Source organism: Asparagus officinalis, chromosome 1, assembly GCF_001876935.1.
Source record: "Asparagus officinalis chromosome 1, Aspof.V1, whole genome shotgun sequence".
NCBI lineage: Eukaryota > Viridiplantae > Streptophyta > Magnoliopsida > Asparagales > Asparagaceae > Asparagus > Asparagus officinalis.
This window is the reverse complement of record NC_033794.1, coordinates 63,960,570-63,974,356: the sequence shown is the minus strand read 5'-3', so window position 1 is coordinate 63,974,356 and position 13,787 is coordinate 63,960,570. Positions and strand designations below refer to the sequence as shown.

The following is a 13,787-nucleotide window of genomic DNA, read 5'->3' as shown; positions in this document are numbered from 1 at the left end:
TATTACTGTCATTTTGGGAAAAAAATGGAGAACAAGGTAATTGAGAAATAAGAAGGTTACAATTACAAACAAAATGTTAAAACTTGCACAAATGAAGAGTGTGTATTGAGAGATGATTCTATCACAGAGTACGAAGAATTTTCTTTTGGTTTTTCACTGTCAGCCTAGCATAGAGAATGAAGCAGGCAATGCTTTACTCAAAAAATTGCGAGGAGCCTATTAAGCAAGGAAACAATTAATTAAGAAGTAAGATTGGAGACATTAATTTCAGGAGATGAACATCTACAGGGAAGCCGAGCCCTCAAACCTCAGTCGCCTATACCCTCACTGAAACTGACGAGCCCTTCGCTACAATCCCTCGTCTATGATCTATTTCAAAAAGCAACATTTTTTTTTTGTGATTTTGCTTCCATATCGATTAAGATTTGGCAAGTTATGGATGAAAACAAATAAGCAAAGAAAGAACATTAACTGAACTGATAAAAATGTAATAGAACCTTAAAGAAAAAGTCAGGTCAATCAACTAATGATAACATTCTTTATAAATAATTGCTAATTTTGTTAGCTACTTACATATTAACTTGTTGCTTGCTCATAGTGTAGGACCTCAAAGGAGTTTTCAATGGGATTAACATATACATCGCAACCAATCTTGTTTTGAGCCGAGAAAAAAAATAAGACAATGTTTCTTACTTTAAATAAGGGTAATTTTGTTTGTTAAGGATCATGTTACTCATGTGACTTGGTTTGGTAGAAAAAACAATGATAGAGATTAGGGGGTGAAAGTGTTAGTTTTGAAACCTTAGGGGGGTTATTTTTGTTGTTTTTGCAGACCTCAGTTGGATTATGCATAATTTTCCCTTTATTTAATTCAGTCATTGAGGACACCATGATCATAGGATTTTCGGGGTTTCACTGTTCTCATGATTGGGTTGGTTCCAGAAAGAATTTCCTGTCCATCATTGACATCTGTTGGTTGTTTTTGTTTAAGGGCATGTTTGGGAACTTGGCTTATAATCCATTTGGCTTATTATTCAAAAAAGAATTATAAGGCAAGTAGATTACAAGCCAGAGTGTTTGGTAAAATAAATGGATTATAAGCTACATTGAATAGGAGAGTGTTTGGTAAAAAGTGGCTTATAGTCTATCATTATCGTTAAAATGACCAAAAAGGACAAACGTTTTTGGAATTATGTTAAAGATTGAGGGGGTAAGTTTGTCACTTGGTCAAACAACCCAGCTTATAAGCCACCCAAAAATTAAGCTGGGTTGGGGTAACTTAATTTTTTTGGCTTATAGACCAATACAAACATATTTTCGTGGCTTATAAGCCATGTTGACCAGTTGACAAACATGCCCTAAATGCCCCTTTCTCTAATTCGTATACTGGGAGTAATTCATTTTAAGTTCGGAATGCACGAAAGCAGCTTGCTGATTGAAAGATGTGCTCTTGCAGTTTGGCAGTTTAATTGTCAGTAGAAATACTGCATGCCATGATTTTGGGATTTTAGGATTCCATAAGTTATCATCAAATCTTTCAGTCTCAGCCACCATTAACTGTCCGATCTGTAGATTATCATAGAATTTATTCTTTCAGTTTCACATATTCTATTTCTCCAGTTCAATTTGGCACTTAGTAGTTTTACTATTTGAATTGATCTTGGGTCATCTAATGGTCTTTTACCAGATTAAAACATGAATGATGGTAAAATCGAAGATTTCTAAATTTGAATTCTTCAGTTGCTACTAGAGCATCAAGCTAGTATAATATAATCTAGAACTATGAGTAACATTTCTACTATTGACGTGTTATTGTCACACTTTATCCAAATTTTGCCATATTTTTTAAACTACGGGTCAAGCTGCATTTAACTTTTATTTCACCAATTTGTAATCTTTCAGGTCAGCAGCTTTTGGTGGGGTCCTCCTTGCCCTAATTGAGGGAGCTGGAATTATGCTCAATAGAGTTTTGAGTAATCCGCAGAACTTCCCGCCAATGGAGGACCCAGGAATGGTGATGCCACCAAATGTACCTCAGGCAGAAGTTGGAGGTAGTGGTATTCCTTTAAGTTACCAAAATCGGACACAAACAAATCCAACAGACAAGGAATCAACTGGTTCTTCTTCTTGGCTTGGAGGGCTTTTTGGAAAGAAGGAGGATGTGAAGAGTAGCAGTGATGGTGGTGAAAAGACATTGGAGAGTTTTGATGCACCATCAGTCCCAACCTTTGAGTTTAAGTAATTCTATTTCATGAGCTAGGTAAGGCTGACAATCTTATGAATTATTTTTCTTCCACTTGCTGACCAAAGTTTAGTAATAAATTGTTGTATACTTTTGTACTGTAGTACTATATATAGTTGCATTAGACGTTTCAACTTCTGTTATGGTTTCATCTTTTTTCGTTGTCACTATTCCATTTAGGTTTTTTCTTCACTGAATGTTGATTCTTCTGCAAATTAGTTTTTGTGTTTGCTTGATGCTTTCATTATGGTTTGGGATATATATATTTCGTTTACACATCATTGGTTAAATTGAGAGAGGAGCTGGTCCATTGCAAATTCTCTGTGCAGGGAGAGAAATGTTTCACTTTCAAGAATTACTTCATCAAAAATAAGGTAGTCGCGGATGAAACTTAGAAGGTAGCCTATAAACTCTTGAATAACAAACGAAATTATTGCAAAGAGGGACGGTGATATTAGTAGTTACTACAAATGTATTATACTACTAATACGCGATCTTTTTTTCCTTGCACTTTCTACTTATATCTTATTAAGAAACAAGGCAAACTTTTTTCCACTGACAAGCAATTAGTCTCTATTGTGTGATTGTCATACTCTCATTCCTCTCTCATTTAGTAAAAATTAATCTTTTGTGAATACAATTGGTTCATATAGGAGATGTAGATTTCAAAGATAGATATTGTTTTGTTCGCACACACTAAAGGGGACACCATTTCAGGGCACACATTATTTCAATTGATTGCTTTCTTGAATAGAGATAGTAAGTGCCTAGCATGTAGCATCAATATTGTGGGGTTTGTAACCCAACATCTTCTGATGCTAATTTTTCACTTGAGTGTTTGATGGTTGGATATATATTTGTTTGAATAAACTTCCACTGGTTTTGTAGAGGATTTTATCGAATGGATAGCGAAACACCTGCAACTGTTGAGGCTCGAGCACTGAATCAGGGATTATGGAGGCTAAAGAACCTGGCTCTTTTTGTCAATACGTTTTTAAGTATTTGCCATCTGTCTGTCTGCAACTCTTATCTCATAGTATATTTATTTGTACCTTTCTTGAGTATTATATTGCTTGCATATTTTTCAAGTTCTCAGATGCATGTGAGAACTGTGAGAACTTGATGTGCAACTTTGCCATACTTTGGCATTTGGTAAGATCTCGATCCTATCCTGAATTATGGTGTGTTGTATATTAAGCCTATAGGAAATTTTTGGTTGATGCTAATTTATTATGTAATCTTGTTCAGTGGATGTTCGCTAACTGTAGATTTCTGCCTGTAAGATTCAGGATTGTGGGCATCTCGTTCTGTGATGATAACATGAAACATGGTTCTAAAGATTCAACTTGTTAGTTTCATTGCTGATTTGGGTAGATCTGGATTGTGTGATGAGAATGAGGGGTAGTAATTTATCCACGAAAAGATTCATCTGCGGAGATTTTGTGAATTTAGCAAGGAGGCTTCCCTTAATTCTCTGCAGCACTTGAATTGTTTGGTAGTTCAACTTGTTTTGGTTCCACATTGGAGTCTAACCATTGCTAAAGATGAAGCTTAACTACTTATAAAACACAAATGAACATGATTGTCAAAAAGAAACAGAAAGAGCTTGATTTCTGTAAGCAGCAATGACAAAAAATAATCAACGCTGGCTTTATTGCTACATGTAGTCATGATTATTCATCCCAGGTCCAAAACACTTTCTCCAAGGACGGTTTAACCACATCATATCTGATTTTTTTATTAGATCAAGCTAAAACTGAGCTTAGAACACAGATGATTTGATTTGTAGTACATGAAATGCCAAATTTCAAAACCTTTCGTGGTACCAAAGGAAAAAAAAGCACCACAAATGGACTAGTGAAATTATAAGCTGCTTCCGCAAAATCAAAACCAAGGCTTCTTCCCTTGTAGCATCCCCATCAACTGTTCAAACACCTGAGATCCACTGTCACGAAGTCCAGAATGCATGTATTCATTAGTTACCCATAACCTGATCCCTGCAATCTCAGAAGCCGTTTCCATCGCAATATTGAAATTAACATACATGTCCTCAAAATAAACAGCAGCGGCTATGGGTACCTGGAACATAACAAATCATCAATAAAGGAATGAGGCTAATAACTGATATATAGTTAGATATAGCGATTAACGTAACAAATCATCAATAAAGGAATGAGGCTATATAACTGATATATAGTTAGATATAGCGATTAGTCAAAAAAAGAATTTTGTTTTTATGCATGTATGAGGGAAACTAAAAGGGAAGTTTAATTTAGAACGAGAAGTTTTTTATTGTTTACAGTTTTTTATTGTTTACAGGCTATTTGATTTTTAAGTGAGAGAACAACAGAACATCTATTTATCCAAATATCATGCAATCATCTACACATTCCTTTTGCCCCCCTCCATTTTACATACAGATGATAAGGTTCAGCATACCACGTTGAAATTGGATGAAGTCACATTCTCCTACGCTATCCTCCTTCAACTTTATCCTAATGCTCCTAACAAGCCCATTAGTGGGTCTTTGTCGCAAATCTTCAAACCATCTCAAGCAATTTTATCCTCTTATCCTCAGTTGTAGCTACCACTCTAAATTGATACACTTACTTGCTTATCCTATCATATAGTAATACTACTTGCCCATTTGGAGTTAGGAAAAACAGGGTTGATTGATTGACTTTTTCCCCTTCCCCCTTCCCTACAACCAGATGGATTAATAAGCCAAATAACAATAAATTGACCACAAGAGATAATCAACAGGACACCAATAATTTTAACGTGAAAACCCTTCAACTGAAGGTAAAAACTACAGGACTTAGTCCAGAAAAATCTTCCACTATGAATACAATGAGTATAGAATGTTTTCTCCTTAGACACTTGTCTAATGGTACAACAAATAGGAAAATAAAGACGACTTCTTCTACACTTTAGAAAAGGAATACAAAAGACTCTCTTTCCTCCCCCCAACCCCCCAACAAGTTCTCTACCCAAATTCTTTGTGACTTGAGTTGCTCTGCTTGTCTTTCCTTGAACTGACGAAACGCATCTCCTTTAGAGGCAAGAGCATTTCATGTGAATGAGACAACACACTTCAAAATAAGGTGAGCTACAACACCATGTAATAGCTCACTTTGTATCTCACAATTGTTGACACAAGTATCAACAATGTGTTTCACCAAAAACTTGCATGCATATTCCACCGTCACACATTTATTATTATGTGACCTCCAAATGAGGCGGGACCTATACAACAATTCTCCCGTTTCCAATTATTTGGAGAGGTTCATCCCTGCTAGCTTTACGCAAATGTCAAACTTATCCCTAGGGATGAGCTTCGTCATCATATCGGTAGGATTCCTGTCGGTATTGGATCTTCTACAGTAGCATCTGCTTCTCTTCCGTTATAGCTCGTAACTAGTGGTATCTCACATCAATATGCTTTATTCGAGAATGATACATACTGCTCTTGCTAAGATCAATAGCGCTCTGACTGTCATAATGCACAATATACTTATCCTGCTTCAAACCTAGTTCCTGGAGAAATCTTTTCATCCATAGTATTTTTTACTTGCTTCTGCAGTTGTAATATACTCTGCTTCCGTCGTGAATAAAACAATACATTTTTGTAGTTTGAACTGGCAGGATATGACGCCCCCTGCAAAAGTACATAAATATCCATATGTAGATTTTCTGTTATCGAGATCACCTGTCATATCTGCATCTGTATAACCTTTTAGAGTTAGTTTAGAACTGCCAAATGTCAAGCACAATCTTGAATTGCCCTTCAAATATATGAGAATGCACTTCGCTGCTTTCCAATGTTGTCTTTCAGGGTTAGACATATATCTACTCACTACTCCAACTGCGTGAGCAATGTCTGGCCGTGTGCATACCATAGCATACATCAGACTCCCAATCGTTGAGGAGTATAGAACGTCCGCCATCACTTTCTTTGCTTCTTATGTAATTGGACAATCTCTCTTGTTGAGTTTAAAGTGATTTGCGAGAGGTGTTAACAGGCTTAGCACCTTTCATGTTGAATCATTCCAGCACCTGTTCAATATACTTCTCTTGAGATAGCCATAACTTCTTTACTTTACTATCTCGAACACTTTACATGCCTAGTATCTAGCGTGCTGACCCCAAGTTCTTCATGTCAAAAGACTTGGATAATTCCTTCTTCAACGCTCGAATTATCTTTGCATCCTATCCAACTATGAGCATATCGTCAACATAAAGTAAAAGAATGATGAAGTTACCTTCAGAGATCTTTCGGATATAGACATGCGAATTTGCCATTGTATACGTGTACACATGATCTATCATAAATGAGTAAAACTTATTGTACCACTAGCGTGGTGCCTGATTGAGCCTGTAAAGGCTCTTCTTTAGCTTGCAACCCTCTTTTCCTTTTTTGAATCCTCTGATTGCACTATGTAAATTTCTTCCTCCAAGTCACTATGAAGGAATACAGTTTTCACATCAAGTTGCTCTAACTCAAGATCTTGGCCAGTGTTTTCAAAAGCGCGCGTCTCACTACGCCTCATGCGCCTTACGATGTGGGGCGGTGGCGAAACGCCCCACTTCTGATGCAACAACGCCTTTTACGCCTCGCGTACATCTTTACTTTGTACAGGGTGCATGTAGTACATATCCTCATATAGTTTTGTTTGTTAACATTTCAATCGAGTCTTTATACTTGATATTCCATATCCTAAAAAACAAATAAATCCATTAGGCCTTTTTAGTAGTCTTTAATTGAGGACCATTATTAATCCTTCATTCCTTTGCTTGGATATGTTTGGATATTAGTCTTAATTTAACATTTGATTTGAAAATTTATGAATTTTACTACTATGTTGGGTGTTAGCATTAGAAATTTAGGCATTATATTGTGATTTTATAGTAAGATATTATTTATCATGATATTTTTCATGTGAATTCTAAAAACATGTTCTTTCGTGCTTGATTATTTATTTTGAAAAATTATGTGGGAGGTGTGTACCTCGCATCACTCAGGTGTGCGCATCGTGTTGCGCCTTGTGTATGTGCGCGTAAAGATGCTTTGCGCCTCGTATTGCGCCTCACACATTAATAACACTGATCTTGGCTTGCTGCTAGACTCAGGATTGTCCTGATAGACGTTATCGTCACAACTGAAAAAAAATCTCGTCAAAATTAACTCATTTCTTCTATCGAAAGCCTTTAACGACCAATCTTGCTTTGCACTTCAACGTCTTTTCTCCGTCTTTTTTCAGTTTACTTGTTTTATAATGCTCTTTTGCCTTTACAAAGTCTCACCAACTCATAAGAATCATTCTTATGTAAGGAATTTATCTCATCTTGTATCACTTGGATCCAATGGTTTTTGTGCCTATAAGATTGAGCCTGAAAACTCTCAGGCTCTCCATCATTAGTAACTATTCTGTAGAGGGGTACCTTGTAGATGATTAACAAACTCCTTAGGACCTTAGAAGTTGAGGTCCTGCATCTTCCTGAGGAGCTAGATCTTCTTTACCAGCTTCTCCATCATCATTGTTACTTACAGAATCATCATTGTTGTCCATCTCTGACATGTCCTGTACATAATCATCTGTGTCTCCCCTTGCTGTGACATCTTCTATCGGGAAAAGAACTGTCATGGGGTTGGAATCTCCATCAACCTCAGCATTTGACTACTCATTAATTATTTGGTCTCCATGAAATACCAAAACTCTGCTTCTGATAACTCTCCTCTTTATAAGATCTTGTAGCCTGTACTTAGATTCTTTATCTCCATAACAGATAAAGATGCATGAAATCGCCTTGTTATCAAGCTTCGATCTATGCTTCTTAGGAACATATGCAAATACCTTGCACCCCAAATACCTTTAGATGAGGTATGAGACGTTCTTCTTTGTCCATACTCTTTCTGAAATATCAAAGGATAAAGTAGAGCTGACGGAGATCGATTGATCAAGTAGCAGGCCATGTGAACTATCTCTCCTCAGAATGCCTTGGGAAGTTTCGCCATCTTTAGCATGCTTCTCACTCTCTGTGATGGTATGATGATGGTACGATTCATCATCTCTGCCACATCAGTGTGCTGTGGACTACATAGTATAGACCTTTCATGCCATATACCGTGTCTTGAACAGTAGTCTTTAAACTCTTTGGATGTGTACTCGCCTCCATTATCCACGCGGAAACACTTTGAAAGCTTCCTGGTCTCTCTCTCTACCGTAGCATGAAACTTCTAAAAATAATCAAACACCTGGTCTTCTATTTTCAGCTTATAGACTCATAGTTTCCTGGATGCATCATCAGTGAAAGTGATAAAAATACTTATTGCTACCGAGAGACTTCTCTTCGATGAGACCAGAAACATCAGAGTAAACCAAATCTAATACATTAGATTTTTCGGGTGAAGATAAACCAAATCTAATACATTAGATTTTCTGTGTCAAGATTTATTGAATAAAACTCAATGTTGCTTGCCAAATAAACAATTATCATATGAAAACTCGATGTTGCTTGCCAAATAAACAATTATCATATGGAAACTCGATGTTGCTTGCCAAATAAACAATTATCATATGGGTATAGAGCAATACCTTTCGCCAAGAAAATTAGTCTCTTCCTTGCCAAAATCTATAAGCCCTTTCTCACTCATGTGACCCAACCCTGTGTCAGAGATTTGGAGAAGAGTTGTCCTCCATTGTGTTCAGGCTGTCACCGCACACCTTTGCTTGAGTTGGATATAGTGCGCTGAATGTTTTCTCTTTAGCAACTATCAAGATGAGTTTCCATCTTCTATGCCAAAGTAATTTTCGTACCGAGCTGGTACAAAGCAAGCCTAAATATGAGATTGAGGTGCAAATCAGGAATGTGCTGCACATCCTTCGAGATCATCATGCATCTAACATCCATTCGTAGACGAATATCATTAATCATGATAATATTTAATTGACTGGTGTTTCCCATCATCACGATGCTAAAGTCGCCAGCTTTGCAAGATGTCAAGAACTCATTGTTGGGTGTTGCATGGTATGAAGCCGCTGTATCAACTACCCAGTTTGTCATCGTCTCCAACGTGCAAGCATTCTCCTCTTAAGAGTGAGAAGAGCCACTTCACTATATATAGTGGCGGTTGTGTTGTCGTCATTCTGACTGTTGTCTCCTTTTTGCTCATTCAACTGCAAGCAGTTTCTTTTGATGTGACCTTCCTTATAGCATTAGTAGCACTTTATCGCAGCTCCTTATAATGTTAATTTGTTTCTATAATTCCTGTGGAAAGTCGGCAGTGCTTTGCTCTTGCTTCTTCCTCTACCTTTCGTGATGAGGGCTTGTGCATGTTCTGAGCCTGACGTCTTTCTTCTGATTTCTTCATTTAGCAGGCTTGCAGTAACAACACTCATCGCAACAATGCCATTTGGAGCATAATTGCTTATCCTAGCTGTCTGGCAGTAAACCCAACAAGAGCATCGCTTGTACTTCATCGTCAAAAGTGATTTTCATTGCCGCTAGCTGATTCATAATGCTTTTGAGCTTATTTAGGTGCTCTGCAATGGGGCTATTATCTTCATACTTTAAATATGAGATTGAGGTGCAAATCAGGAATGTGCTGCACATCCTTCGAGATCATCATGCATCTAACATCCATTCGTAGACGAATATCATTAATCATGATAATATTTAATTGACTGGTGTTTCCCATCATCACGATGCCAAAGTCGCCAGCTTTGCAAGATGTCAAGAACTCATTGTTGGGTGTTGCATGGTATGAAGCCGCTGTATCAACTACCCAGTTTGTCATCGTCTCCAACGTGCAAGCATTCTCCTCTTAAGAGTGAGAAGAGCCACTTCACCATCTATAGTGGCGGTTGTGTTGTCGTCATTCTGACTGTTGTCTCCTTTTTGCTCATTCAACTGCAAGCAGTTTCTTTTGATGTGACCTTCCTTATAGCATTAGTAGCACTTTATCGCAGCTCCTTATAATGTTAATTTGTTTCTATAATTCCTGTGGAAAGTCGGCAGTGCTTTGCTCTTGCTTCTTCCTCTACCTTTCGTGATGAGGGCTTGTGCATGTTCTGAGCCTGACGTCTTTCTTCTGATTTCTTCATTTAGCAGGCTTGCAGTAACAACACTCATCGCAACAATGCCATTTGGAGCAAAATTGCTTATCCTAGCTGTCTGGCAGTAAACCCAACAAGAGCATCGCTTGTACTTCATCGTCAAAAGTGATTTTCATTGCCGCTAGCTGATTCATAATGCTTTTGAGCTTATTTAGGTGCGCTCTGCAATGGGGCTATTATCTTCATACTTTAAATTTGTAAGGCTTTTAATCAAGAACACCTTGTTTGTAGTTGTCTTCTATTTAAACAAAGACTCAAGCTTTTTCCATAATGAATAAACATTAGCTACATTAAAAATATGATGAGACACACTATTATCTACCTATTGTCTAATAATTACAACGACCTTTCTATTTTCTTTCTTCCAGCTGCATCAGACTTAAGTGCCGGTTTTACCTCATCGTCTTCGATCACATCATACAAATTCTTATAGAAAAAGATATCTTCTATGCTAGGCTTTCAGATCAACGAATTAAAATATTGACCTTGATCATGGTAGTAATAGCACTACTATTCTCCATTTTGTCTTGTACAAAAGGGATAGCATTACTAGGGTCTGATACCAGTTGTTGGGAAAAACGAGATTGATTGATTGACGTTTTCTCCTTCCCTTGTAGATAAAATAGATTAATAAGGTAAATATCAATAAAATGACCATAAAAGATAATCAGCAGGACACCAAAATTTTAAACATGGAAACCCTTCAATTGAAGGTAAAATGTATGGTACCTAGTCAAGAAAAATCTTCCACTATGAATATAATGGGCACACAATGTTTGCTCGACATTTGTCTAGAAGTACACCAACAACAAATAGGAAAGAAAAGAGTTCTTCTACACTTTGGAGAAGGAACACAAAAGACTTTCTCACTTCTCTCTCTCACCCAAGTTCTCTGTGACTTGAGTTGCTCTGTTTGTTTGTCCTTCCTTTAACTGACGAAATGCATCTCATTTATAGGCAAGAACATTTCATGTGAATGAGACAACATACCTCAAAATAAGGTGAGCTACAACACTAGGTAGTAGCTCACTTTGTAGCTCACAATTGTTGACATAAGTATCAACAATGTGTTTCACCAAAATCTTGCATGCAGACTCCACCATTCCACATTTATTATTGTGTATCTCCCAAATGAGGCGGGACCCACACAACATTTTGACTATTCTAATTCTTACATTTTGCCTCAACTCAAAATTTAGCCAGAATTAGCTTTCTTGAGAATAGCTTCCGCCTTAATTCATTGATATTTCATCTACATCCTTCTTTGATTTTATGAACAATATATTTTCAATCTCATATGAGAAATGAGTGATCCCAAGATTCACAAAGATCATTCACGTATTGATTGAACAACCAATTATGTACTATCATTTAATTCTTTTCTTTTTCTTGTACCTACACTGGAATCTCATTTATATTTGCAGTTTCATCTGTTTGTCAGCATGTTGGATATGTAGGTAAAAATCAGACACTAACATAATTGCATATAACAAGCTTGGTTATTATTTGACATTGGCCATGAAATTTGGAACATGTCTACTTATTTATCCAAATCTTTTTACCATATCTATGACAACAAGAAAGTTATTGTTACGATTAAGGCTTTGCAGTTAATCCTTCAGAATTAGGAAGTGTTAAGAATTTCAGAAGCATCTCTAGAATAATAAAATGAGATGTACTAGAATCTAGTCATTTACCAACAGAGAAGTTAATCTAATATCCATAGGGCTTTCAGCAGGTAAAACGTAATAAACCTGATTTCTGTTTAGAGCAGTAGCATCATATAAGGGAGGCCAGTCCTCCTTATGGGCCAATAGATGAGCAGCTTCCTTGAAGTTTCTTAGAGCATGAATCTGATCAAACATCCATGGGAACACCATCTGTATAAGGAAAAATGGCATTTTTTTTGACTTTGTGAGTCATATTAGCAAATGATTGACCGAAGAAAAATAAAAAAAGCTGTTTTTGCACAAGAACTATCAATCAAACAAATGTTCATGACCATTCCAGTAGTCAAATGCAAATGCCCATGTAGCAGTTCTCTAGTCAAGGAGTGAACAAAAATACTAACATGACAAGTACAGCAATTCTCTAGTCAAGGAGTGAACAACAAATAGAGATACAAGAGAAGTGGTTCTCCCACGTTTAGAAATTAAATCTCCATGACAAAGGGAATATGAAGGGAACTAATCATATCTTTCCTCCTAAAATTATAAATAGGAACAATATAAGTATTGCAAATTGACATATAGTAGCGTATCTGCAGGCTTCCAACACAACAAACCGGCCCATTAAAATCAATGTCTAACTTGAGATTATAAGATAACACATAAACCAGGTCAGAAATAATATGTGTTCAGATGCTGATATTTCTTTTTTAAGTTTTCTTAAACCCCCTCGCATCTAAAGCATAGACAAAAATGACTTTCAGCGCAAACTGGAAAAAGAACTGCCTTTTGATTGATATCTGTGTCTGCGAAAGTGGAAATTTCTAAATATGGGAGACTAGACTTCTAGCTTCTAAAAAAGGCCACGGCGCAAAGGTATCAACAAGAACAACGCAAACTGACATGACCCAGAAGTCATTTTGAACTAAAGCTAAAGACAAATATGACGGGAACCTTCCAACCTCATCTAGGCACAAGACACTTACAGACCAAAATAGTGACATAATGCTGGGCCAACAAAGTATGACAAAAACTCTTCTTATATCCCAATTAAATTAAAAGATCTAGCTGGTGTCCACATTATAGATATTTCTTTGATAATTTAATTCTAACCCTGTAATAAACAATCAATGCTCATCTCATCAAAACTAACAAGTCAATCTAGCCACTGTTATGCTTCCAAGAAACTTACTTCTGGCAATAATAAAAATATGTAGAGCTGATTGACTGATTCCCAGTGTTTGACTCTAGTCTACTATGAGGCTCAGGCAAGCACTTTTACCTCTCCAGTGAAATATACAGGCCGACTTTCATTTGCAGCTTTGACTGGGTCAAACAAGTTTTCATGTTCCCCCCTTATCTTGTGAGCTGACCATTGCGAAGAGGTTCCCTTCGAGGAAAATAAAACAGACATCAAGTTAGGGGAATTAAGTAGAAAGTAAACTACTAAACCTTTGCTGAAATTGATAAATCATGCACTATATTGTCTAAGAGCCCAAAACAGTAACACCTTCACACTCAGACCTTATTCTTACTTTCTGGTGGACAAAATAGTGAAATTACCTGACAATATATAGATTCGTGCATAAGAGCATACAGCGGATTTGTCTCGAAGTCTATCCAACTCTCAAACTGCACGATTATCAGTTAGTCAGTTCAAGATTGCCGAATCGAAATATACACTCAAAGGTAATAAAATATTATTCTTACAGCTTTCAAGAAGTAATAACTGATACGTTTTTGTGCTCCTGTTACTAGTAT

The 13,787-nt window shown here is 36.8% G+C and overlaps 2 protein-coding genes across 2 annotated transcripts in view; one reads left to right on the top strand and one right to left on the bottom strand.

Moving 5' to 3' along the window:
* The window catches only part of LOC109825157 (mitochondrial import inner membrane translocase subunit TIM17-2-like), a 4,694-nt gene extending 1,205 nt beyond the window's left edge, over positions 1-3,489 (top strand). The window contains 2 exon segments of the mRNA XM_020391905.1: positions 1,903-2,260; positions 3,131-3,489. Of these exon segments, the coding sequence (XP_020247494.1) occupies positions 1,903-2,242 (340 nt within the window). The 3' untranslated portion in view covers positions 2,243-2,260; positions 3,131-3,489.
* Positions 3,869-13,787, bottom strand: part of LOC109835171 (proline iminopeptidase) — a 12,132-nt gene continuing 2,213 nt past the window's right edge. The window contains 5 exon segments of the mRNA XM_020403162.1: positions 3,869-4,321; positions 12,114-12,239; positions 13,309-13,416; positions 13,590-13,658; positions 13,737-13,787. The exon segment at positions 13,737-13,787 is cut by the window's right edge and continues 13 nt beyond it. Coding sequence (XP_020258751.1) covers positions 4,127-4,321; positions 12,114-12,239; positions 13,309-13,416; positions 13,590-13,658; positions 13,737-13,787 — 549 coding nt within the window. The 3' untranslated portion in view covers positions 3,869-4,126.